General features: G+C 34.2%; 1 protein-coding gene and 1 long non-coding RNA gene across 4 annotated transcripts; both read right to left on the bottom strand.

The window, feature by feature from the left end:
• Positions 1-861: 861 nt before the first annotated feature.
• Positions 862-7,369, bottom strand: LOC112016299 (putative UPF0481 protein At3g02645). 3 transcript variants are annotated; one of them, XM_065768059.1, is made up of 3 exons: positions 7,137-7,369; positions 4,585-4,755; positions 862-4,042 (listed from the first exon to the last, which is right to left on the bottom strand). In XM_065768059.1, exon 3 carries the CDS (start codon positions 1,928-1,930, stop codon positions 953-955), a length of 978 nt encoding a protein of 325 aa, XP_065624131.1. In that variant the 5' UTR covers positions 1,931-4,042; positions 4,585-4,755; positions 7,137-7,369; the 3' UTR covers positions 862-952. The 3 variants fall into 3 exon arrangements, with proteins under 3 accessions (XP_065624131.1, XP_065624132.1, XP_023904595.2); XM_065768060.1 differs by having other exon boundaries at positions 3,142-4,042; positions 7,137-7,327; XM_024048827.2 differs by having other exon boundaries at positions 3,142-4,755; positions 7,137-7,328.
• A 6,408-nt stretch (positions 7,370-13,777) lies between these two features.
• Positions 13,778-15,702, bottom strand: LOC136065209 (uncharacterized). Its single transcript, XR_010626845.1, has 2 exons — positions 15,406-15,702; positions 13,778-14,185 (listed from the first exon to the last, which is right to left on the bottom strand). It is a non-coding gene; the product is annotated as an uncharacterized LOC136065209 (long non-coding RNA).
• Between the last annotated feature and the right edge of the window lie 10,842 nt (positions 15,703-26,544).

Here is a 26,544-nt window from a genome sequence, read left to right as displayed (position 1 = left end):
CTAGAACAAAAGCTTGCAATCATGTAAGTTTCTTGCATTTTTGCCTCTTATTTGTATGAGATGGCATTCAGCCTAATAGTACACACCGGTTTGAATTAAGTGAATTGGCATCAAGCCTAATAGTACACACCAGTTTTAATTTAATTTGAGGCTACACCTTATGTTCTTTTTGTGCATGTGCTACACTTTCTCGAGCACAGAATCTTATGATATGCACTAAGGTGTTCATGATTGGCTAGTGAACAGTGGTGAGATGGTTATTTATGCCTTTCTCAAAAGGATCAAGTCCGACAGTCAAATAACATGTGACTTCAAGATTAAGACAAAGTGATAAACACCATAAACATCTTTCCCACACAACATGCACTACAAAACTTCAACTAGTAAAGTGCAATAAATAAGCTTATCAAAGCTAAACAAGGTACATAAACATGTTATGTAAAGATAATATGGCCAATCCTTGATTATAAATCCAAGATATATAATACAAAACACAAAAATCTTTTTGGTTTTAACAAACTTTATAACCAAAAACAAAAAAGCACATATTATGCTAAATGAACAATGCAAATGCAATGCATGACAGTGCAAAACTAAGCTATAAAGGGTACACAAACAAGAAATATCAATTTCTTAATTAACCCTTGAGTACATGTACAAACTAGTACATACTCATTCAAAATCAAAAATAGCTTAGCACAAACTATTCAAGTTTCTCCACAATGTCAGGCATGTTCTAAATCAAGAGAGATATAACAATTCATGTAATCCTCAAAAAGAAAAACTAGACACAAAATAAAATATTTTTGTCTTTTTGAAATTTTTCAATGTTTTTGGGTTTTTTTTTTTTTTTTTAAAAAAAACAACCTAAAAAACAAAACAACCAAAAACAAAAAACAAAACATGTCCACAAATAATTGAAAGAATTAAATCAAGGACAAGTTAGCAACACTCACCTTGGAGAATCTTTTCTCACCCATTTAGCACGAGTATTCGGCTTTGTAGGTGAAAATCCATGAGAAGTAGAGTGCATTTGAGGAATTACACCAATCTTTTGAGAGAGACTGAAATCCTGCAAATTCCTTTCACAAACCAACAAGCTCAAATTTTTCAAAAGCATATGAAATAATTTATTTGAACCTATGGCAGGAGAAATATCATCACATATCCTAAATTGAAACATAGAATGCTTAAATTTTAATTTATGACAATTAGGACGAATGTGACCGGAGACACCACAAAAGTGACAAACAGGAACAAATTTAGGAACATCAGTATTCCTAATAGCAAATCTATTCTCAGATTTTGGTTTTTGCCTCAACAAAGAACAATTTGGTCTAATATGACCAACAACACCACAAAGGTGACAAGTAGGCACAAAAACAGATTTATTATGCTCTCTAACAGTAGGATTAGACTTAGGTTTAGAAACTTCAGCGTCTACATCAGAACTTTTACCTTTGTCTAACCTAGCAAAATAAGCCTTCTCTTTATTATTCCTCTTAAAAGGAGGGATATAAACTTTCTCAGTTTTAGGCTTAAGAGAAACAGAAACACTTCTGTTATCATCAACAAGTTTGGTATTAGACAAATTTTCCAATTTAGCTTCAGCCTCAGCTAACTTTTGTTCCAAACTTTTCATCTTCTCATCTTGAGAGGAAATTTGATTTCTCAAAAATTCATTCTTTTTATTAGACTCATCTAATCTCACAATCAAATCCTCTTTTTCAAGATTAGCCAATTTTAACTCTTCCTTGAATTTCTTAGAAATTTTCAAAGATTTAGATAATTCCTTACGAAGAGTTTCAAAAGCATCAAAAAAATCAACAGAAACAATAGTGTCCTTTTTATTCAAAACATCACAGGCATCAATAAAATCAGCAGAAGCATGAGCAGAAATATGATCAGAAAGACACTTCAAATTATCCATGACAACAGGGGTCAAGGATCAGCTCTTAGATCAAAAGATCTACAACAAGAAGAGCTACCCGCTCTGATACCACTTGATGGAAATTTAGACCCCTTAAACACACAGATTGCGTAGCCTAGATTAATTAGCCAAGTTGTTACTTAGTCAAATTAAGCAATTCTAGGTTAAAACAATCCAAACAATCATATCAAGAATATAAAGCAGCGGAAAATAAATAACACAAGATATGATCACCCAGGAAACCACACGGTAAAAACCTGGGGAGGATTTGACCCACCGATCCTCAAGGCTAACCTGAATTCACTATGAAAGAATTGAAGTTCGTACAAAAGGACTACAAGCTCCCCGCTCGACTTCCTAATGCTACCCACCAGTAGAACTTCCTGACACGACCACGCGCAGGCTCCGAATCCACGGACTACTTCTTTCTTGAATTCTTTGCAAAACACAAACACCCACGTCTGTGACTTTGAGATCCCACTCAAAGGTTTATCAACACAAACTCTCCTGTTTGTGACTCCAAGACCACCCTTGAAGGTTTAGATCATCAACACCTTTGATGACTAGAGAAGGCAACAACTTCTACAACACCGGATCTTGAGATTCTTCAAGGAATAGCACCGGTAGAAAACATAAGAGAGCTTTTGGGTACAAAACCCTAAAACTTCAAAGAGGCACAAGAGGCACTCTAATCTCTCTAAAAAGCTCTAAAAACCCTCCCTAGGGTTAGCTTATGATGTCCTTTAAATACTGGAAAAAACGGCTCGCGATTTGGGCTTCAAACGAATAAGTTATGGCCTTTTTACGTTTGCTGATTTTGCTGATCCGCGATTTTCGATCAATCGAAAATTAGATTGGATCGATCGAACCAACCAGCTTGTAACTCATTTGTTTTTATCCTGAACTTGAAGTTTTTGTCTTGGGCTTCAATGTAGACCATTCTAAACTAATGAGACTTAGTTTTTGTCATGTTTTGTCATGGTTTGCCAACATTACAAACTCAAAACCTAACAGTTTCCATTACAAGGTGTGGAACTACCGAACTCGCTGACCAGATGCAAGCTGGAGGGCCCGTATAATAGCTTCTACCTTAACTTGGAGAGGGACATTGGTGTTCACTTTATACAAAATTAATCTTATTGTAGGGAAATTTTCTACACCCGTTACCAGTACTAGAAAGAATGCAATGAATGATGTTATACAATCTGGTATTAAATTGAAATAGAAAGGGATATAACACTTTCATTAGGCAATAGAGGTAGAAGATACAGCTTTACTTAATTTTCTAAAATTTTTAGAAAGGAAAGTATATCACAAGCTGAACAGATTGACAATTCGAAGACAACTACTGTCGTTCCAAACTTCCAACTAATATGAAAATATCACTACGAAAAAGGTTAGATAATTTTGAAGACAAAATCTCTAAGGAAAGTTAAAAAACCCATAATGAGGACCAAGACACCAACAACAGTTGCTGTGCCTCTCCAAATATCCCGGAAATATATCTTTTTTAAGGATGCCATATTTTGGTTCCAAGGGCTTCGGTAGTGCTTATAAATTGCATCAGCAACATCAAAGTAATAGGAGTTTATTTCCATAATTTCTTGGCCAAATTTGTTAACCATATTAGCAACCGCTTCATTGCTACCCAATGAGTTAACAATAATACCTTCTTCAACAAGCAACTCCACGTCTTCTTTACTGTTGATAAGATCATCTAATAGTAAGATATAACTGCATATGTAGGCTTCAGTTGGATAATGACACTGCTCCAGGGCCATGAGGTTTCGGAAAAGTTCTTCAGTTTCGTCCGTAACTACAAACTGTGGGATTACCAGGCGAGTTTGCCAATTCTCCAAGGACGACAATTTTCCCAAGCACGGTAAGCAATGCAAGGGCCAAGACCAATTGATGCATAGACAAATCTCTGGGGATTTCTGGAATTTTATGTCTAGTAAATCTCTATTTCCTTCAAATGAATTTTCCTCAGGTTCTTGAGGCTTCCGTTTCTTGAATAGCAGTCCTGCTGCGTCCAACTTTGTTGCACTATGTAGACGCTCAATATTCTTTCCAGTGGCCTGATCGGGATTGGGTGGTGAATTGTGGAAATATCTGTGCAAATCAGTGAAATGTTTTATTTTATTCTCATCAAGGGATAAGTCTCCGTCACAACCAAAAAAGTATTTACAGGCAAGCGTAAGAAAGCTTTCATGGTTGCCTGGAGAACTTTGATTATATAAGAGGTTAAGAATAAAAAATGGAAGTTGATTCTCAAGTAATCTCAAGTCTTGCAATATGCCATACGCTAGCCATGGTTTATTTAATATATAATCCCTTAATATATAAACCCTTTCAGTCTTGCTAGGGCGCACAGAATTCCTCCAGAAGAGCTCAATGATAAAGATAGAATCTAGTAGAAACATTTTCACGAAATCTTCCCTTTCAGGTAGAGAAATCTCTACTGCATAACAATGGCGGATCTTATCTTCGTTTGCTTCAATAATACTTGCAAACTCCTTTTGGCTTTTGCAAGTACGAGAAAAGAAATCCTTGAAATATTTCAGTTTCAACATTTGCATGTTCTTCAGTTCGCCATTGTCGTAATGAACAGGACCAATTGAAATTAGCTTTGGAGTGTAGGCTTGTTCCATTACCTTGCGAAGTCTTTTGGGGACCTTGTAGATGCAACACTCAGGGTGCCACTGGGCAGACTCCTTGATGATTTGTGTAACGTCAATGATAATCTCTTCAACTTCATTTTCGTGTAAAGAATCAATAGCAATTGCAAAATCGCCCATGTTTTTCAGTCTTCAACTTATTTTTTCCTAATGATGTACAAACAATAATCATTATCAATAAAGTTTATTTGAGAGAATCCCTGGACAAGACTAAAATCAAGGATAATCAATAGTTCTTGATTTTAGTCAACTAAAGAATTCAACACGTGCTAAATGTGATATTCTTGCTACACTAACACTTTGGGATCACAATTGTCGGTAGAGTATTTCATTTTAAATTTAGTATAATAACAACTATTAACAACATGATGATAGTTGCATTAACATTATTTTGAGTCCACAAATGTAAAGGATTCCGAAAATCTTCCATAATTATTATTAGGCAAAAATAAACTTTTAGTCCTTACATTTTAGGCTTATTCTTATTTTAGTTAAAGTGAAAATATGCCCAAAATATATTAACCAAAAGTGCATTTTCGCCTTATTATTATTTTGCGAAGATAAGTCTTCCGTAATTAAGTAACCTTGGCATTAGGAAGCCACATGATCACGTTAGTTTAAGAGCATTATATATTTACCTATTTAAACTTTTTATTTGAGAATAAATCAACAACAAAGTGTACATAACTATGTATTTCGCAATATTTAGAAACATTCCTTACCCAATAAATTATTCGTATTTTGACAAGTCCGGTCAACCTAGAACAACCCCTATTTTTTCACATACAAAAAGGGAGCAAACTCTAACATACTTTATAAGCAAATAAGTTTAGAATCTGATAATTAGTTCTAATAGACTATTACTATAATAATTATTTCCACACAAGAAAAGAAAATGCATATACATACCATATATGAAACAAACAAACAAAAAAAAAAAAAAGGTTAAAATTACATACAAATTAGTGCTTTTGAATTAACTTTTTTCTTACAGTTAGCAAAATAATAGTTGTACTTAAAAATATTAAGAGTTTGAAAAAGCTGTATAATAAGTAAAAAAGTTAAAACTAAAAGGCTAATCCAAAATTATGCAGTATATAGATTTAAGAGTAAAATATAAAATGTTAAGTAAAGAAAAAAAAAGTAATTAATTAGGAAAATTTGTAATAGAAACCAGATGCATCGTATTTGTGGAGAAGCATCCTTGAAGCTCAAGATATCATAGTCAAAAGATCAAGTTGCAGGAGAATTGGGAACAAAAATCATTTAAAATACGGGGGAGGGGACGACTGACTACCAACACCCATAACCTACAGATTGGATCATGACAAGAGTTTTGTAGCTTAATTGACATTTCTCTATGTGCAAATTGCTTGAGGTTTGGGAGAGAAATAGTTCGAGTTGTAGGATTAGCAATATATTGCAATTATCTAAAAAAAAATAATATTTATCACATCTAATTATAGCTGTTTCTATATATATATATATATATATATACAGGCTTGCTCACCACCACCGACTTTGTTACAAGAAGCACAAGTCAGTGCCCTAATAGATGACGGAGCAAGGATATGATCTAGTAATGAAATCCTTACCACATAAGGCAGAAACAATACTCAATACACCATAAACTCAAGATTTTCATGTCTATAATTTTAAATATATGTTTTTAACTCAAGATTGGGGTAGGGTATTTTACATGCTACTCACCCTCACATGATGAAAAAAAAAAAAAAAAAGTTTGAACTCTATTTATTTCAACATAAAATATTTTCCATTCAAAAATATTTTCTAAGAAACTACTTATTTTCTACTATTAGATTGCATTCTTAAGAATGCTCATGAAAATATTATCCGAAGCTTGACTTCTATAAAAAGTCACCGTAAAAAAGGACATCAATATTAGGACAAATCCAGTTTAAATCAAATAACTTAATAGATGAGGTGGGTGGTGGGTGGGGAGGGGAGGGATACTGACTGCCTGCCAGAGTAGGGAGGGTTTGTGGGCTTTTGGGGGGGGTGGTGGTGTAGGGGTGTGTGGTTTGGACAAATTTTCCTGATAATTCAAAAATCTTTTTGGTTTTTATCAAATCAAGTTGATACTTGGAGTTTCTACATAATTCTTATCTAGTATTTTTCCTTCTTATATTCTAGGGTGTCATGCTCATATATTATATTGAAGTGACTGAACTAATTTACATTCCAACGGGAAAAAAAAATGCATTTCCTAAAACTTTTTTTTTTTTTGAGATTAGTGTCTCCTAATACTTTTTAGAGGAAGTTAATTAGTTGAGTAAAAAAACCACATTAGAAAGTATAAACTATAATAATTAACCAATCTTAAAATGTATATTTTTTAATTAAAATTTTTAAATATGAACTCAATTAAATTACTAAATTATAAAAAATAAGAAATAAACTAGATTATCAGTCTTGGCGAATTTATATTGTAGAACAAAATTAAAGTGAAACGATGTACTAAAGAACCATGCAAATTCTATTTGAACAGAAAGAATGGAGAAAAGAACCTGCAAATTGTACTTGAAAGAAAAAGCTAGCACAATATGATAGAGATCATGTCCAACGAAGCAAGGCTAAGACTATTTGATTCTCTCTCTTCTCTCCCGTAGCTTAAACTCATTCATATAAGAAACAATCTTCTACTTCTGTACAGTTCATAGCAATTCTCAAAACCTTCTTGCCCTCCTATTTATTGAGTGAATCCCCCAACCCTTCTTCTCTCTACTTCATAACGATGACGTCTTTCTGACAAACATACAACTGTCTCACCTACTTGTCAACAAACTGGATTTGGCGTAATGTTGTTAATAGTTGTTATAATTTATTTTCCTTAACCTATTTTAATTAAAAACATTAATTAAACAAAAACATATATTAAAAAAATCAAATATATAATGCTGTATATAAAATAAATAAATAAATCAAATGAAATCAAATAAACTGTTCCAAATATATTATTAATAAGTAGAAAAAAAAAAAATCCAACTAAGCTCCGTTTGGATATAGTTAAAAACTGAAAATTGAAAATTGAAATTTGAAAAATACTGTAGTAAATAATTTTTAAATGTGTAAATAGTACCGTAGGACTCATTTTTAATGAAAAAGTTGTTGAAAAGTGAAATTTGTGGGTCTATGAACAATAAAATTTGGATTAAAAAATCAACTATTACAGCTACTGTTTATTAAACAGTAACTGCTACAGTACTGCTACAGTAAAAATTTGTCTCTTAAAAGCTGAAAACGCGTGAAAAAAAAAAAAAAAAAAAAAAAAAAAAAAANATATAATACTGTATATAAAATAAATAAATTAAATAAAATCGAATAAACTGTTCCAAATATATTATTAATAAGTAGAAAAAAAAAATCCAACTAAATATCTAGTTTGTCTTGAACTATTGTTTTATGGCTTCCTTCTTTCTTTTCCATAAAAGTCTTTCAACTCATGATTTTTATTTTCTTTCTTTTTTTGTATTGTTTCTATAGAGTTTCTTTCTTTCTCCACTTCTTTCATTTTTTGTACTTCGTGACTATAGTTAAAGTCTTTCTCTTTTTCTTTTTCTACATTGGCTCTTTCTTCAGCTTCTAAAGTTTCTAGTTTTTTATTAATTATATCTAAAAAGTTATTATTATATTTATCAATCTGTCCGTTAATTTTACCTTTTGTTAATGCACTTTAATTATTTTTCTTTGTTAAAGGTGATTTATGATGAGATTTAAATTCCCTTTTAATGATGAGAACAAAAATAAATAAATAATAAAAAAGTATAATAAAAAAAATGTAAAAAAAAAAAATAGAAAGACAACAAAGCAATGGTAATATAGCCAGCCCACAGCATTAGAAAACTGAAACCACTATTTCCTTTGGCTCTGGATATCAGTTTTCTCATTGCCATTCACCGGCGGGTCAAAAAGCAAGGCAAAACACGAAGCTTCCTTGCAAATTTCGTACGTGACCTGCAAAAGTGAATGAAACACGGTATGCTAAAGTAAAAGATACATTGAATGAAGTGAGACTACACTAGGCCAATCCCATCAAAAAAACAGTATAACATGCCAAAGTAAATATACATTGAATGAAGCTTCTTGGAAATTTCCTACATATGCGTGGCGAAGCCCCAATCTTCACTCTGCTCCTCAAAAGCTGTGCACACTCTGGCGGGGAATACAAGGGTTGAAAATTTTCATCCTTTCTTTTATAAATTTTTTTTACTAATTAAGTTAGTAATTTTTAATTTCGCAGGCCACCCACTGAGTTAGAAGCTTCCAACCTCTTTCCCTGTTCAAAGTCTCCGGGATTCCAACATCAATCACAATCTCTTTCACTTTTTTGTTTTTGTTTTTAGTGTGCAGTTTTTCCCTCTTTCACATTGATGATTGACCTCACGGTGGACTCCCAAGCGTGGAATAATTCTTACTGTGCTGTTATATGCTTTAAATTGATTGGAGTTTCAATGATTCTCTTATTAGGAACAGAATTCTTATGGAACAAATCCGATGATAGATTTTCTTTCCTCGTGCATGTGGGAGAGTACACTACGCATGCTGTCACTACTCGAATAATTCTAAAAACTAGAATTTCATGGAAAAAAGTAAAAAAGAAAAAAAAAAAAGAGCTGCATACATTGAATTTTAGATCCATTTGATAATATTATTTTTGTATTTTTTAAAAATATATGGGTGAAAAAATAAATAAAAATACTGTAATATTGTTTAAAAACTAAAAACTGTTATTTAAGTTGTAGACATATAGTACAATTACCTTATGAAAAAGACTTCAATGAAAGACAGATACCTACTAAGGCTAGACCAATACAAATGAATAATGAATTATTAGAACACTGTAAAAAAGAAATTGAAGATCTTTTAAATAAGGGCTTAATTAGGAAAAGCAAGTCTCCTTGGAGCTGTGCTGCTTTTTATGTTAATAAACAGGCAGAATTGGAACGAAGAGTTCCAAGATTAGTTATAAATTATAAACCTTTAAATATAGCATTACAATGGATAAGATATCCTATTCCTAATAAGAAAGATTTACTTGACAGACTTCATGAAGCAACCATATTTTCTAAATTTGATATGAAAAGTTAGAATACCCAGTTCTAGAAAATATTTAAATTAGATTACAATTGTAAACCTGCCATTGTTATAATTTATTTTCCTTAACTTATTTTAATTAAAAACATTAATTAAACAAAAACATATATTAAAAAAATATAATACTGTATATAAAATAAATAAATTAAATAAAATCGAATAAACTGTTCCAAATATATTATTAATAAGTAGAAAAAAAAAATCCAACTAAATATCTAGTTTGTCTTGAACTATTGTTTTATGGCTTCCTTCTTTCTTTTCCATAAAAGTCTTTCAACTCATGATTTTTATTTTCTTTCTTTTTTTGTATTGTTTCTATAGAGTTTCTTTCTTTCTCCACTTCTTTCATTTTTTGTACTTCGTGACTATAGTTAAAGTCTTTCTCTTTTTCTTTTTCTACATTGGCTCTTTCTTCAGCTTCTAAAGTTTCTAGTTTTTTATTAATTATATCTAAAAAGTTATTATTATATTTATCAATCTGTCCGTTAATTTTACCTTTTGTTAATGCACTTTAATTATTTTTCTTTGTTAAAGGTGATTTATGATGAGATTTAAATTCCCTTTTAATGATGAGAACAAAAATAAATAAATAATAAAAAAGTATAATAAAAAAAATGTAAAAAAAAAAAAATAGAAAGACAACAAAGCAATGGTAATATAGCCAGCCCACAGCATTAGAAAACTAAAACCACTATTTCCTTTGGCTCTGGATATCAGTTTCTCATTGCCATTCACCGGCGGTCAAAAAGCAAGGCAAAACACGAAGTTCCTTGCAAATTTCGTACGTGACTGCAAAGTGAATGAAACTACGGTATGTTAAAGTAAGATACATTGAATGAAGTGAAACTACCCAGGCCAATCCATCAAAAAAACAGTATAACATGCCAAAGTAAATATACATTGAATGAAGTTTCTTGGAAATTTCCTACATATGCGTGGCGAAGCCCCATCTTCACTCTGCTCCTCAAAGCTGTGCACACTCTGGCGGGGAATACAAGGGTTGAAAATTTGCATCCTTTCTTTTATAAATTTTTTTAACTAAATATATTGTCGAAAAAAAAGTAATAAAAAAGTCTCGTTTCCTACGTATGCGTGACGAAGCCCAATCTTCACTCTGCTCCTCAAAAGCTGTGCACACTCTGGTGGGGAATACAAGGGTTGAAAATTTGAATCCTTTCTTTTATAAATTTTTTTACTAAATATATTGTAGAAAAAAAAGTAATAAAAAGTCNCATGGTCCCCATTTCTTCTTCTTTTCCCATAAAACCTTATTCTCACCCGCAATGGATCCCCAATGCCACTAATCCAATTTCAAAATTGATCTCAGCATTGGCTGTTAGAAACCCATTGGTTCCTAGAGGAAATGAATGACAATTAAATGGAAATTGACCTAATGCGAGGTAGCCACCCTCCAAGAGAAAGACTAGAGAGGAAGATGCACAAAGGCAATAAGGTTTACATCTTAAATGCAATTATTTATACAACTCAAGCTCTAATGCCATTGGCCACTCTTATTGGCTTACTAATTTAGCATGTGCACTCATGAAATAACCATGTGATTAATGTGTTACATGTGCTTGAGCTCTAACTCACTCAATCCAATTCCATCCACTTGTAACTAACAAACTTAACTCTACTTAATTGCAAGGATTACTATGAGATTACAACAATTATACTCATATACCGCACATCTGTGTTCCTAACATCTACTCTAATGGCTCACTACAGCAGGAGACATCACAATACAAAGCCTTCTAATCATCATGCATATAACGGTGGTAGACTCTTTATTACTGTTAAAATAAATAAACAGACCATCAATGAGCTTAAATGAGCACCAAACTGACTGTTCTGAGCACCAGTGAATGCAGATTGAGTGAAAGAGAGGGATCGAGAGTTTTCAAAAGTGACTGTTGGGGGTGAAATAAGCCATCAAATTGTGTTGCAATCGCGTCTTCACCGTGTCCGAAATAAAATAATTAATTAATTAATTTTTTTCGCCAACACTCCACGAACACACATGCAGCCATGTCCCAGGCGCATCCGTGTCCAACATGCACACAGGTTTTTTCCATGTACATGTACGTGCTTCATTTACTACCATGCGTAGGACTTTATGTATTATTTAACATATATGGAGAGACATTAGTAAACTAAATTTTGGCACCAAAACATAATTGGTCTAAGAGGACTTACCTTCAGATCTGGGATCAATTAGGGTAAATTAATTCAACATAAGAAAACAAAAAATGAATAAAATATAAACAACATAATTACAAATTAACTTCAGGGGATATAAGGGGGGAAGAATCAAGCAGTAAATTAATTACTGAAAAAAATAACAAAAATGTATACTTTCATGCAGTTAAATGAACGGTAACCATTGAATAATGAAAACTTCTTAACTTGAATTGAAATACTATTGAAGAGATAGACTAAAGATTTAGAGTTTCTGTCTCTATCAAGCTCAGCATACAAAATGTTTTATGAAGAGTACAAAACAGTATTTAAATGTCAATTGCACATTTGGAAACAAGTATCAGTTTGTTTCCTACCTCAATGTCTTTAAGGAGGAAAGCATCTCCGAAACCATGATTGTACCAAACTTGTTCCATTTCAATGCTAACTTATAAGTAGGTAAAAACCCTTTTTTCTGGGTCAGTTACATATGTTTTTGGGGGTAAAAACATAGTTGCAGAAGCAACGTAAGTATGCCTCACCACCATAGTACCCCATACATATTTCCTTTTTGAAACAAACACCAAAAACAAACAAACAAAAGAAAAAGCATTTTACCATATGGTTAACAAGAACTAAAAATGAGTAATCGTTGCCTTGAATCATTGGGATATAACTCAGAGTAGAATGTCACCCAGCCATCAACTCTAGATTTTCTAATATAGCCACAGCACATGGTCCCCACCCCCACCCCCACCCCCCCAATATCCAATATATAAATATATATATATATATAATGCATAAGAATCATGCACCTTCAAATGACAATCAATAGCAACTACAAGTACATATTTTAATCTAATAAACTAAGAATTATTCCAAACATTTTTTTTTTTGGGGGGGGGGGGGGGGGGGGGGGGAAGGGTGGGAAGTTTGGTAGTTGTGCCCTTTGCATTACATAGCCAACAGAGTTTTTGTTAATGGTTAGAATGAGTGTTCTCAAGATGTATATGACTTTTCATTCTTTCTTTTTTTTTAAATGACTTCTCAAGATTCAAGTGGGTTTGTTTATATTGTCTGAATTTTTTTTGCTAATGTTAGCTGCAACTTATTCTGTTTTTCTTTTTTTCCCAGCTATGATGCAGACAGATGGTTTTGAATATTTAAAGGAAAACTGCCCTACTATCTTGATTGAAATCTTGGAGTATGTGGCTAGAGTTAGTGAACACTTTGTCATCCAACACCAGCATGGAAATGAAGCCTAAAAACCCTGTATTTTGGAGAACTGAATCAGCAAAAGTCACTTCCTAGATTTGGTTTTCTATTTATATAGATATAGAGGGGATAAAACTCTCAAATGAGGAAATTATATACTTTTAACTTTCTATAGTTCTTGCGCTTTTCACTGCAAAACCTTGTATTTTGGAGAACAACTGAATTTATAAATCATGCAAATGGCATGTTGCAAGTGGTAATTGGCTTATTACAGAAGTTGTGTAAATAATACCTATACCTTTGGCATCACAATCTATTCTTCTAGAGATCTTTCTAGTGGCAATTATTTCTCTATTGAATCTTAAGATGTCACTAAGATAGACTTCCACTAATTAGAATGTTAATTTGTTGAAGGAATCACCTAGTTTACAAGAAGGTGAATAAAACTTGAAAATTTTATCAACACATCTCAAAAAACTTTTAATCATTTCTTCTATATAATATAAAACCTGACACAATTCAATATTTAAAGGAACTTGAGATTGTTAAATACTTAATACAACAATTGAAAAGTTTTTAATTCCATTATTTAATCTAAAATAAAACCTATCACATAGGTTTGGAAACATATTAGAAAAAAAAAAAAAAAAACTAGTCACAATTCTATTTAAAGGTCTCTAATTCAGAATACATTCATTTGAAATAAAACTTGTCACGATATATTGTACAAAAAGAGGATCATAGGATTGGAAATACATTTAAAATAGAGCTTGTCATGGTTCGGTATACAAAAAGATGATCATAGGATTGGAAATACATTTAAGTAAAACCTATCACAATTCTTTCTAAAAGTTTCTAATTAACAATACATTCATATCAAAGTTTCTAGAAGTTTTAATGATTCAGTTGTTCCTCCAAAACATAGGATGTTTAGGCTTCGTATCCACATCGGCATAGGATGACAGATTGTTCACCAACTTTAGCCATATACTCCAAGAATTCAGTCAAGCCAGTAGGGAAGTTTTCTTTTAAGTATTCAAAACCATCTATCTGCAATTCTGCATCACAGCTGGGAAAAAAGAAAAATAATCAGAGCTGGGGAAAAAAATTGAGAATAAGCTGCAGCCAACATTAGCTGAAAAATCCAGACGATAAAAACACTTAGAGTCTTGAGAAGTCAATACAAAATGAAGGGTACAACTACACAACAAAGCAATAGAAATATCAAACCTCATGGTGAACATTAAGTCATAATGCTTGCTGTCATCTATCTAGTCTGATTTTTTTTTTTTTTTTTCCATCAATCCTAGTTTGAAATTCTCACCAACAGATCTGGAACATCTATAAAGATTACCAGATTTTTTTTTTTTTTAAGTAAACTCTGTCCAAGTGGTATCAGGTATGTCATTAGCATCTGCCAATGTACTTCAAATTCTGTTATGACTTCATCTTGTAAAAATCGTAATTTTTTTATTAGCATATCTTTTGACTGAACTGAAATTTGAGCATAATGGGATTGACCATAAGTTTATTGCTTTGAAATTAAACAAGAATCAGCAATTGGTTAATTTCTTTAATTTTTTTTCCACCTCATAGGGAAAATTAGTAACATCATTTTAATCCTTATGCACGTCTATTATATACAACCCTCACTCTAATTGCTTCTTAAAAATACTACTCCAAACAAAAGTCTATAAGTTCTCTTTGAATTTTCTAAATTAGTAGTACAAATAAGGAAGTAATTATTTAAATTTTTTATAAAAAGTAGAGAGAAGTCCTGAATCTTATTCTCATCATTCTAGTTCTTGTTCTTTTACTGTGAAAAATCCTATTCTCCTTCATATCATTGAAGAACCACAATCAGATGGGTTTGAACCTACCACTTAAGGTTTAAGAATCCAATCAAAACCTACATAAGATTTATAATTGTTTCTGAAAATATGAAGAAAAATTGACCACATTCATATTCAATCCATCTCCCTCCCATTGAACCTACCACTTAAGATTTAAGAATCTAATAAGAAAAACAGCAAAACCCATACAAAATCAAGTGATTGACGTCCAAAAAAAAAACCAATTCCATTGATATTTCGAAATTAAAAATAGGGGAAAACCTCCAAATCATCCTACCACTTAAGATTTAAGAATCTAATAAGAAAAACAGCAAAACCCATACCAAATCAACAAAACCCATACAAAATCAAGTGATTGACGTCCAAAAAAAACCAATCCCATTGATATTTCGAAATTAAAAATAGGGGAAAACCACCAAATCATGAGAAAACAAACCTTGAGATTGTGACACTAGACTAACGGCGGATTCGGCATCTTTTTCAGGCTCTAAAAATAACTCCGGTGATCATTGTGGTGGAATGAAGCTCCGTTGTGGGGAGGAGGAGGAGAGTCTGCCCTTGGTTTGCCGTTTGAAGAAGAAGCTTTGAACGTGTTTGAGGAACATTTGGGGTTTTAATTGGGTTATAATGGCATGTAATAAGGTGTATTGAGTTTAAATGTTTTGGCTGACATGTCGCTCCAGGATTGGCTGATTGGCTGGCGTAAAAGGTGTCTTTTACGCCAGCTCCGAATGTAACTTATTCTCTTTAATATTTTTTTAATGTGTAAACAGTATATGTACAGTATATAAACAGTGTATATACTGTTTATAAACAGTAAATATTGTTGCTAAAAGTCAACTGCGGAAAAAAAAAAAAAAAAAACACGCTTTGAGGAAACGCAGACGTAGGCTTTAAATTGTATCCAAACCCTCACAATGGGTCTTACAGCATTCCTATCTCAAGTACCAGCTAGCCTATCTTGACCTCTACTCACAAATTGTATCCAAACCTTTTGTGAGTAGAGGTCAAGATAGGCTAGCTTGGTCAGGAAACCCGAGGGGAATCTTTGACCTTAAGAGTGCCTATTCCTTGGCAATGGTTGATGAGATTGTTCCTCCTTTCAGTTCTGGTTGGATTTGGAAGCTTGAAACGCTGCCAAAGATCCGAACCTTTCTTTGGTTGTGCCAAAATAACAGCATAGGAGTAAAGAGTTGCCTTGCTAGGAGAGGGGTGGTAGCTGATGAGTTATGCCCCATTTGCCAAAGGGAACCCGAATCAATCATTCATGCCTTGAGGGATTGTGTTTGGGTTAAGGAAGTTTGAATGTAGCTAGGAGTGAACATAGCTAACCAGGAGTTTTGGAGAAGTAATATTCAAGATTGGATCAACTTTAATGGGAAAATCAGTCACAGCCGTGCCCAAGAAAAACCCCCTTGGAAAACCACCTTTTCTTTTGCTATGTGGTGCATATGGAAAAGCCGAAATATGGCTGCTTTTAATGGGAAACCGTTGAACCAGAATCTGCCTAAGGAGATTATGAACCAAGTTTTAGAATTTATCCACTGTGTGCTTTCTCCTAGGAGCCCCGCTCACAAAATCAATAGAAGTCTGCGATGGGAAAGGCCTCCAACGGGGTGGAAGAAATTAAATACTGATGGCTCATGTTTGGGAAGTCGGTTAGAGTTGGTTGTGGAGGCTTAGTAAGGGATGAGCAGAGGGAGTGGGTTGGGGGTTTTACCAGACACATTGGCTTAACAAATAGCTTCATAGCAGAGTTATGGGGGCTACGAGAGGGTCATATTTTGTGCTGCAATTTAAACATTGACTCACTTATTGTTGAAGTGGATGCTCAAGCTGTGGTGGCTGTTTTGAGGAACAATGATTATGTAAATAATATTATCTCTCCCATATTGGATGATTGCAAGCATTTGGCAACATGCTTCCAGCGGATTCAGTTCAACCACTATTATCACCAAGCCAACCGTTGTGCAGATTTGCTTGCTAGAATGGGTGCTTTTCAGGATCTTGGGTTTATTTCTTTTGCAAGTCCACCTGTGGACATTTGCAATGCTCTTGAGGATGATTTGAATGGTGTGTATTTTAACAGGATGTGTTTTGATCCTGCTGTCTTTGGTTAGTTTGTTTAATACATCGTCTGTTTACCAAAAAAAAAATGGTAACAGAATTGAATGTTTGGAGCATTCACCTGATAATTCACCTAACATGTGGTGTCGTTACAATTTGAAATTTCATTTCTAATTTAATCCTCTTAGACTCAATGCAATTATAATTAAATAAAAATTCTTATATAGAGAAATTTTCAATTTACAATATTAAAGCTGGCCTGGAATATGACTCACACTATCTAATGGTTAAAATAAAAAATTATTTTTATGCCACCTAAAATAACATGTGGAGTGGACTGGCATGTACTAATTTATTGTTATCATCTTTTTTCTCTTCTCCTCCCTTCTCTCAAACTCTAAAGAAACATAGATTTGTTTTTGTTCTCTCATTGCTTTAGTGCATAGGCACCGACATATAGTCCAAATAGTTTGTGAGAAAGACTTTAATAGAAAAGATACAAAAGAAAAAATTATGCTTGAAATGATATCTTTTAATCAATATGCATGGACTGACAGTTTGATAGATATACCAATCAAGGTTGTGATTAATAATATACTCATACTTTTTATAATAATCTCAAATACTTAGGTGACCTTGATAGATTCTCCTTTACTAATTACTAAAGAATATAGACTTTGTAACTCTTCAAATTCTCCTTGACAGATTCAATCAAGCTATGATTTGTAACTCTTCAAACAGTTTATTTTCAATGTTTGTATCAAAGACAAAAGTTTGTTTTCAAGAAAGAAGTTTTATTCAAGTAAGATTTTACTTGTTTCAATTTTCATATTCCATATTCATTTTTAAGTTATTTTGAATATATCTATATTCACAAAATGCATTGAACACAACCCAATAAGTAGCAACAGTATATAATTTTAATAAACACAAAGTTGTATTCTTTAATAAAAAAAAAAAAAAAGAATATTTTCAAATCTCATCAACAATCACAAAATACATAGATGAAACACATATTAATAAGAAACCCCAAAAATGATGAAGAGAGATTGCTATGGAGAGGCAGAAGCTGCATTCGAACTCACCAAAAGAGAAAGATTCTTTTAGTGTCTGAACTCGTCCAAATAAAAAGGCTCTAATAATTTGGAGAAGTAGCGAAAAGTTATTCAAAAAATATATTAAAGAAATATGTAAATTTCTAGCATATGAAAATAAAAACTGATTGAAATAAGAGAGGGGATAACTGTATGGGGTTTTTTTGGCATGGGCAGAGGGAGACCAATTAAAACAGTCTACGTTTCATTCTTTGGTGTTTCAAAGCCCTCCAATGGTGCCCTTCTCTTTCTCATCTTTCTAACTCTCTCAAACCAATTCTAAATTTTAAACCTTAATCAAAACCAAATCGAGGCCTGCTACGTAAATCAAAACTAAGTAGTCCATAACAATCAAACCTAAATCATAATTATTGCCAAAATTTGTGTATATAAGAAAATACCTTTATCGATGTGGTGCTGGCGGTGTTATGGTGGTGGGATGTCGTTGAAGGTGGGTGCTATCTTGACAATGTTCTAGCTTTTGGGGCTTTGCTTGCAAATAACTTGTACGGAAAAATTGTCTCAAAGTTGTTGTAGTAAATAGAGTAAAGAGAGCAGAGGAGAGAGGGAGAATAATCTACAGAGAGAAAAAAAGAAGTGGTTTAACAGAAACGAGGGGAAAGGGAAGGGGAAGGAATCTGAAACCGTGCAGTAAATGTGAAAACTTAGAATAGAAACGTGGGGAGGAAAAAAACATGGAGAAACAAAATGTGGGAAAGGGGAAGGAAAGGGTTTTGTGTGGAAAATTTTGTAACTGTGTTTCAGAAAGGTTTCACAAAGGGTCTAAGTTGAAAAGGTTTTGGGTTTGGGCTTTATGGTGGAATTAAATGCATAAGAAGTGGAGTTTATGGTGAAAATAGGGCTTTATGGTGGAGATTATTAGTATTTTAAAAGGTGTAAAAACTTTTTTAATTTGTAGGAAAAATACAAAAAAATGATGGAAATGACATGGCTACTAACGTGGTTTAACGTGAGCGTAGCAACATTAAATGCTACGCTTTAACTTTTAGTTCTATGCTAGCTTGTAGTGAATACATTGATGTTATACTTGGGTTATTAAACAATTTTCAGGATACTATTTTGCATGAAAATGTTCAATTGTAGCAGTCCTATTGATGTTAAGAATGGGTTATTAAACATAGAGGATATTAGTTTTTGTCCTATTGGTTAATTATGTTCTATAACAAAGTATTAGATTGTACTTAAATAGATTAAAAAAAAAATATTTTTACATTACATATGTACACAACGAAAGTAAGTTCAGTATATTGTTTATTATTATTATTATTAGCTGTTAATCGGTTGGTGGCCTAAACATTCTCTATAATTTCATAATCCATGGCTAAGATCATTTCCATCTGATAATATGTAGACAACTAAATTACTTAAATGTTGAGGTGGAAGGGATAGGGTAAAAAATATAAAAACCCTCCTAAAATAAATAAATGGTTATCAGTTGGTTAAAATAATTGAGATCTAACTGAATTTCAATCAATTTTTGTACAAAATGAAAAATGATAGGCCAAAAACGTATTGATCCCTTGTGATTAAATTAATTAATTAATTAGCCAAGTTATTAATTAACCAATTTAACATGCAAACGCACATGGTAGCACAAACAAATCATCAATAAACTAATAATGTAGCGGAAAATAAATAACACGGTGATTTGTTTACGAATAGGGAAAAACCTGACGGCCAAAACCCCAACTTTCAGGTCACCACTCCCGAAACTCTACTATTATCACAACAAGCGATTACAAGTAAAGGAATCCTAAGTACCTTACCAACCTATAATTGAACTCTTACCCCAATACCTAATTGGACTTGTTCTGTAGTGAGAGTTTCCCCTTTTGATGCATGGCTCCCAAGTACGTGACTAACCAATTGTGCGGATCCCAGTACGCAACTTCAATCACCAACTAGAAAGAGTTGTTGGCTGCAAAATTCTTCAGTTCATCCACGATGAAGATCAAGAAGATGTTTGGTCACAAAACCCAAAGGTGCACATACACAGCAACTTCTTCAGAAGAGATGAATTAGGGCAAAACTTTGACTTCGGTCATAATTTGCTTAAATAGAGTTTGCTCAATGTTTGTGCAACTTGTAAACACTTTGACGGCCCTTAAAACAATCCTTTTATATGCCTAGGATTAGAAGAAAAGAAGGCCCAAAGACACATCCATGGATCCCAAGAAATCAGATCAGAAATTTTGATTTTAGTAAACCTCGACAGATAGAAGCTGTCGAGCAGCTATCGAGCAGCTGTCGAGTTTTAATGATTCAGCACTTCTTCAGCTTGTTTCTTGGACAGACTTGATGACTTTAACACTTGATTTTGAAACCTTATTTCTTGAAGTATTAAAAACATCTAGAACTACCCAATTACAAGTTGAGTGCATTTTGTCAAAGGATTAGCCAATTACATAAAAGAATGACATATGTTCTTAACAAGTGAAACACATATGTCCTAACAATCTCCCCCTTTGGCAATCTGTGACAAAACCACAACAAACAAATGAACATATGAGAGAAGTCATAAATCACTCAACTCATATTCACTTGTTGAATACAATAAAATCTATCTTAACACAAACTCTTGAAAAACTTTACAAGAAAAGAGTTTATGACAAGTAGACTTTGACAACCTGTATTTCTGAAATACTTTAAACAAAACTCATCAAGGCATCTTAGTGTGAAACAGAAATAATAGATTGCATACAAATATAAGAAACATCTGTATAAAGATAAAAAAGAAACAACACATGTAGAGATAGGTGAAAGAAACATACATCCATATATAAAGAATATAAGTACAATGTATGTAAAAACAGGTCACATGACCCAATGTACAAGAACAATGTATCTAATAAGGTGAAAAAGAAAAGATACAACATGTCCTCACTACATCCCTTATATCTGCACTCTTTCCCTAACAAAAATGTCCTACTCTAACTCTCCCCCTAAGAATGACTACTCTTAATATCCAAAACTACTCCCCCTTTTTGTCACGAGTGACAAAGGGTAAGAGTGTCAAGTAGACATCTCATTAGTAGAGCTAGCATCTCCATTATCATCCGAAACGTCATTGTCATCACCATCATCATCATCATCCTCAGCATCAGAATCAGAAGTCACTGGAGGAGGTGGTGAAGAAGTAGCCTCAAGAGCAAAACCACCCATAGTTGCTTGCCGTCATGCAATACGACTAACACGAACATTCACCTGATACAACTCAATAGAGAATGTATCAAGGTGAGCATCCATACGCTGCAGTTTTGTCATGATGTCTCCAAGTGATACATCGCCCATGGAAGTGGAAGGAGCAGATGTGGATGGAGCTGAACGAGATGGAGCCGGATGGGAGGGAGGAGTGGAATCCGGCTGTCGCGACTTAAACTACGCCTCACTACGTTTTACGGCAGCGGCGTCTATGGCACAAATGTGTGTGAAGTGGTTGGACACAGGAAAAGGGACAGAAAAATGGCGTAAGATCCTCTTGATAGTGGAAGGAAAGATGAGCTTATCACGGAACGCTGAATCTAAATGAACATCTATAATAGAGAGAATGAAATGAGAAGGGAAGTCTATGGTAAGATGCTTAAGAAGAGATAACAAAAACCGAACACGAAGCTCTGTGATGGAGTTGTAGTGAGAGAGTGGATGAAGTACAAAAGTCATTACCATGTTCATGAAGCGAGGGCCTTTAGCAAAAGGCTTACATGGTGTATACTGACGCTCACCCTAGTCAACAGGGCACTCAGAAAAAGCAGTCATGAGCTCATCTTTGGACATAGTCCTTAGACGCTCACAACTAGGATAGTCAGGATGCTCTATCCTAGGAACCCGAAGCACATCCACAACAAGCTGCGATGTGATAGAAATGCACGTACCTCAAACACGAGTGAAGAAAAGAGGTACTGAACAATCAATCCTGTGCATGTTAGAGCAAAACTCTTGAATAAGCATGAGAGGACAAGTGACCGGGACGTCACACAGTGACTCTCATCCCCGACTATGAATGATAGAGGGAAGGTTAGTGTCGGCGAAGTCTGCCAAAATGACTTGGCATTCCAAATGAACACCTTATTGAGAGAAGTTCTCTAAAAAAGCCTTACGAGCATCCTCATCATGGAACCAAATGTTAGAAGGAGTAGGATCAGAAGATGAAGATGTCCTAGAACGCAGAGGGTTCTGGGACAAAGCAGACTTACGTTTAGGTGCCATAGACACAACTAACATAAATTGAGAGAGAGAGAGAGAGAGAGAGAAAGACAATCAGAAAAGTCTCAAGCAATTCAAATATATCAAATATATTGAAAATAGAGTACATATGCATGGAGAATGCATGAACATGTGACATGCAAAAGAAAATACATTATGGGCTCAGCTCAATCCAATCCTACCAGCACACAAGCATATTACACACATCTAAATGCATGAAAATACCATTATAATGCAAATGTGATGCAATGTATGAGGTTTTAAATACATTTAAATGAAAACCCAACCCAAAATTACAAGAAACATTCATCAATTTTGAAAAACCCCAAAATTCTTCAAAAACCCCCAAAACCTAGGATTCAAATCATGAAATGCATGAAGAATGAAGAAATAAGAAGCTTACCAAGTGTAGAAAGACTTGAAAAAGCTTGAGGAAACCTTGAGGAGCAAGATTGGAGTGAGATGAGAGTGTTTGGGAGAGAAAAGAGAGAGCTATAGAGAAGGAGATCGACAGAAATGAGAGGCGGATTGCACGAGGGGTTTATATAGAAACCTCAGTAAATCTCGACAGCTAAGGTGTCGAGAGGTGTCAAGGATTTTGTTGAGGAAGGTGTCGAGAAAAATGAACGTCGACAGCTGCAAGTGTCGAGAGGTATCGAGGAACAAGAATCACCTTCAAAGAATAGAAGCTCGATCGATCTACCAGGTGTCGAGAAGCTATCGAGGAGGCAGAAACTTTCTCGATCGATCCACCAGGTGTTGAGAAGGTGTCGAGATTGTGATAAGAAAAAGCTTGAGAAGCTTGACAAATAACTAGGTATCGAGGAGGTGTCGAGGAGGTGTCGAGACAGCTTTTCAAAACAGTTTTTCAAGAAGAGAAAAACATAGACATGAATGCAATCCAACATACAACTCAACCAATGATCCAATCAACATATTGAGCTCTCAAAATCATCTCTCAACAAGAATTTTAAGCACATGGATCCTCAAAAACACACACACACACACTAAATAAGTCTAACTAATTTTATATTTTAAAAACAAGTCAAGACAGTTTAGTGAGCACACATTAGCACATGTAAAACCTTGTGATGGCCAAACCATATTGTACTTGCACATGTATCAAGAGTAGCAAAGGATATTGCGTGTTGTGTGTGAAAAGCATCGCAAGATTGCATATGTGTATACATGTTATGACGATTTGAGATATGAGAAAATCACTTTAACTTACACACAATCATAATTGTTTGATGGAGACTATCACATTTGAGGTACATCCTATAACTCCCACATCTCCTAGAATACACGCTTGCAATCATATTTAAAGCATTTTTTTATCTTTTATCTTTTTATTTTCTTTGCATATTTTCTTTTATTTAGCATATCATGCATGGACATACAAGAGAAAGAAAAGAAATACCCAAGATGTTAAGCATTTGATATTGCACTTTTGCTATGCTGAAGTATATGGATGTCTTTGACACTGCACTTTTGTTATGTTGAAGCATACAGGTGTCTTTGGAACTGTACTTTTGCTATGCCGAAGCATTCATGTGTCATATTATGATTGGCGGGCAACAGTGGTGAGATGATTATTTATGCTTTTCTCTTAGGATTTTCTAGTCCTACCCGTCAAAAAGAGTGATAGAAGTGTTAAGTTCAAGAGATAACTTAATCTTACTCATCACAAACAAGAGCCACAAAGCTCACTTGCTTAGTTGTGCATAGAGATGCTCATCTAAGCTACAAAAGATACAAAGTTTAGAATTTTTTTTTAATAGCCATCCAAGGTACACAAGTACCAAAGTACACAAAACACACACTGTTTTTGTATTTTTCAAATTTTCAATTTTTTATTTTTATTTTTATATAAAAAAAAAAACGAAAAAACAAAACTGAAAACAAATAAACAAAAACATGTTAAACAAAGCAAAGCATAAAACTAGACTGACTCAAATTAAATGCAAAACACACAAGTAATGCAACAAACAAAAACAAGAAGATAGAAGAAAGTGATAAAGTCACTTAGAGTCTTTTTTCTTCCACACCTTGGAAGAACCTTTCCTTTGATTAAACCCTTGAACCGGCGGTGAGGGGAAAGAATTGAAATCGTTCAAGTTTGAAAGGAACATGAGGGCTTTGAGAAGATCACCAAGAGAAGCAAGAGAGGATTGAAGCTGATTCTGACTTCCAGATGCGATCATGCCGTTGCTCTGTTGAGTGGCTAACCACTTGTAGCAATTTGGTCGAGTATGACCAGCAGCTCCACAATGATGACAGAGATGCTGCTTCTTTTGTTTAGGCTTTTGAGAGTTATCCTTCTTAACCCTAGGGTTTTTAACATCTTTCTTATCCTGCTTAGGGGGAGTTCTTACTAGCTAATTCAGTTTTAACATTAGTGTTATTAGTAGGAGAAACAAACACAGTAGCACTAGCAGAAGCAATATTAGAGGAAGAAAGACCATAACCTAAACATGTTCGATTCGAAGCAGATTTCTGAATGTTAAGCATCTCATCAAGCTTTGCACTTGAAGTCCTCTTCGATTAAGCTCTGACTTGAAACAGCTCCGCTTCAAGCTTCTTGGTCTTCTCAGCCAAGAAATTTTTCTTAAACCTTAGTGCACCAATTGTTTGATTTGCTTCATCAAATTTTGTGGAAATCTCTTCACGATCAAGTTTCACATCACTGAGCTTCTTGGTAGCTAGCCTATATAGTTTTTTATGCTTCTTAGAGAGCTTGTAAAGTTTCTCATAAGCTGTATGGATATCATCTTGATCGTCTATCTTCTCAAATTTGGACTCCATCAGTTCTTCTTCTTTGTCCACTTCTTCAACAATCCCTTCAGTAGGATTGACTGTGGCAGTGAAGGCATTTAAGATTCCGCCATCCTCATTGTCGAAATCATCTTCAGGCTCAGTGTCACTCAACGTAGCAGCAAGTGCCTTACTCTTCCCAATGCTCTTAAGATATGTGGGACATTCTTGCTTCATGTGGCCGAATCCATGACATCCAAAACACTTTGGTCCTGCAGGACCAGTGTACTAACTGCCATCCTTAGCATCCTTTTTCCCTTTGTCTTGGCCCTTGAAGTGAGAAGAACTGGATTGCTTGTGGTCCTTGTCGAAGTTCCTCCCTTTGGAATTCTTCATAAACTTCTTGAATTGCCTTGTAATGTAGGAATTCATCTTGGAATCTTCATCATTGGAAGACTCATCTGTGTCACTGCTCTTTGCCCTCAAGGCCATGCTATTGCCTTTACCCGACTTGCCAATCCTAGATAATCCTAGCTCGTAGGTCTGTAAGTTTCCAACCAGCTCAGTCAAAGGAATCTTGTCAATATCCTTTAATTCCTCTATTGTCGTAATCTTAGCATGGAATCTCTCGGGTAGAGATCTTAGCACTTTCCTCACAATCTTGGGTTCAGGAATGGTTTCCCCAAGATTGAAGGCTGAGTTCACTATGTCCTTGAGCTTGGCATAGAACTCATCAAACGACTCATCCTCCTCCATCTTTATTTCTTCAAAGCTTGTAGTGAGTCTTTGAACCTTGAATCCTTGATAGCCTTTGTACCTTCATAGGTTGTCTGGAGGATGGTCTATACTTCCTTTACAGTTTCTGTGGAGGATATCTTCTTAAACTCCTCATTGGTGACTGCACTGAATAAGGCATTCAAAGCTCTGCTGTTGAAGTTTACCGCCTTGATCTTTACTTCATCCTAATCAGTCGGCGCTTCTTTTGGCTTGGTCTAGCCAATCTCTACAGCTTGCCATAACTTCTCATCTAAGGACTGCAAGAAAGCTTTCATGCGTACTTTCCAGTATGCATAGTTAGTGCCATCAAATAAAGGAGATATTATTAATGACTGTCCTCTATCCATTTCAAACAGGGGTCAATGGATCAACACAGCAAAGATTAAACCTAATTAGAGCGTGCCTGCTTTGATACCACTTGATAGGCCAAAAATGTATTGACCCATTGTGATTAAATTAATTAATTAATTAGCCAAGTTATTAATTAACCAATTTAATATGCAAACGTGTGGTAGCACAAACAAATCACCAATAAACTAATAATGCAGCAGAACATAAATAACATGATGATTTGTTTACGAATGGGGAAAAACTTGACGGCAAAAACCCCATGGGTGATTTTCAGGTCACCACTCCCGAAACTCCACTATTATCACAAC

Source organism: Quercus suber, unplaced genomic scaffold, assembly GCF_002906115.3.
Source record: "Quercus suber isolate HL8 unplaced genomic scaffold, Cork oak 2.0 scaffold_884, whole genome shotgun sequence".
Lineage (NCBI taxonomy): Eukaryota > Viridiplantae > Streptophyta > Magnoliopsida > Fagales > Fagaceae > Quercus > Quercus suber.
The sequence above is the reverse complement of the archived record's forward strand: the minus strand, read 5'-3'. Positions and strand labels throughout refer to the sequence as shown.

Coding starts and splice junctions, on each gene's coding strand:
- LOC112016299 (XM_024048827.2), bottom strand. CDS start 4,728: ATGGGCGATTTTGCAATTGCTATTGATTCTTTACACGAAAATGAAGTT.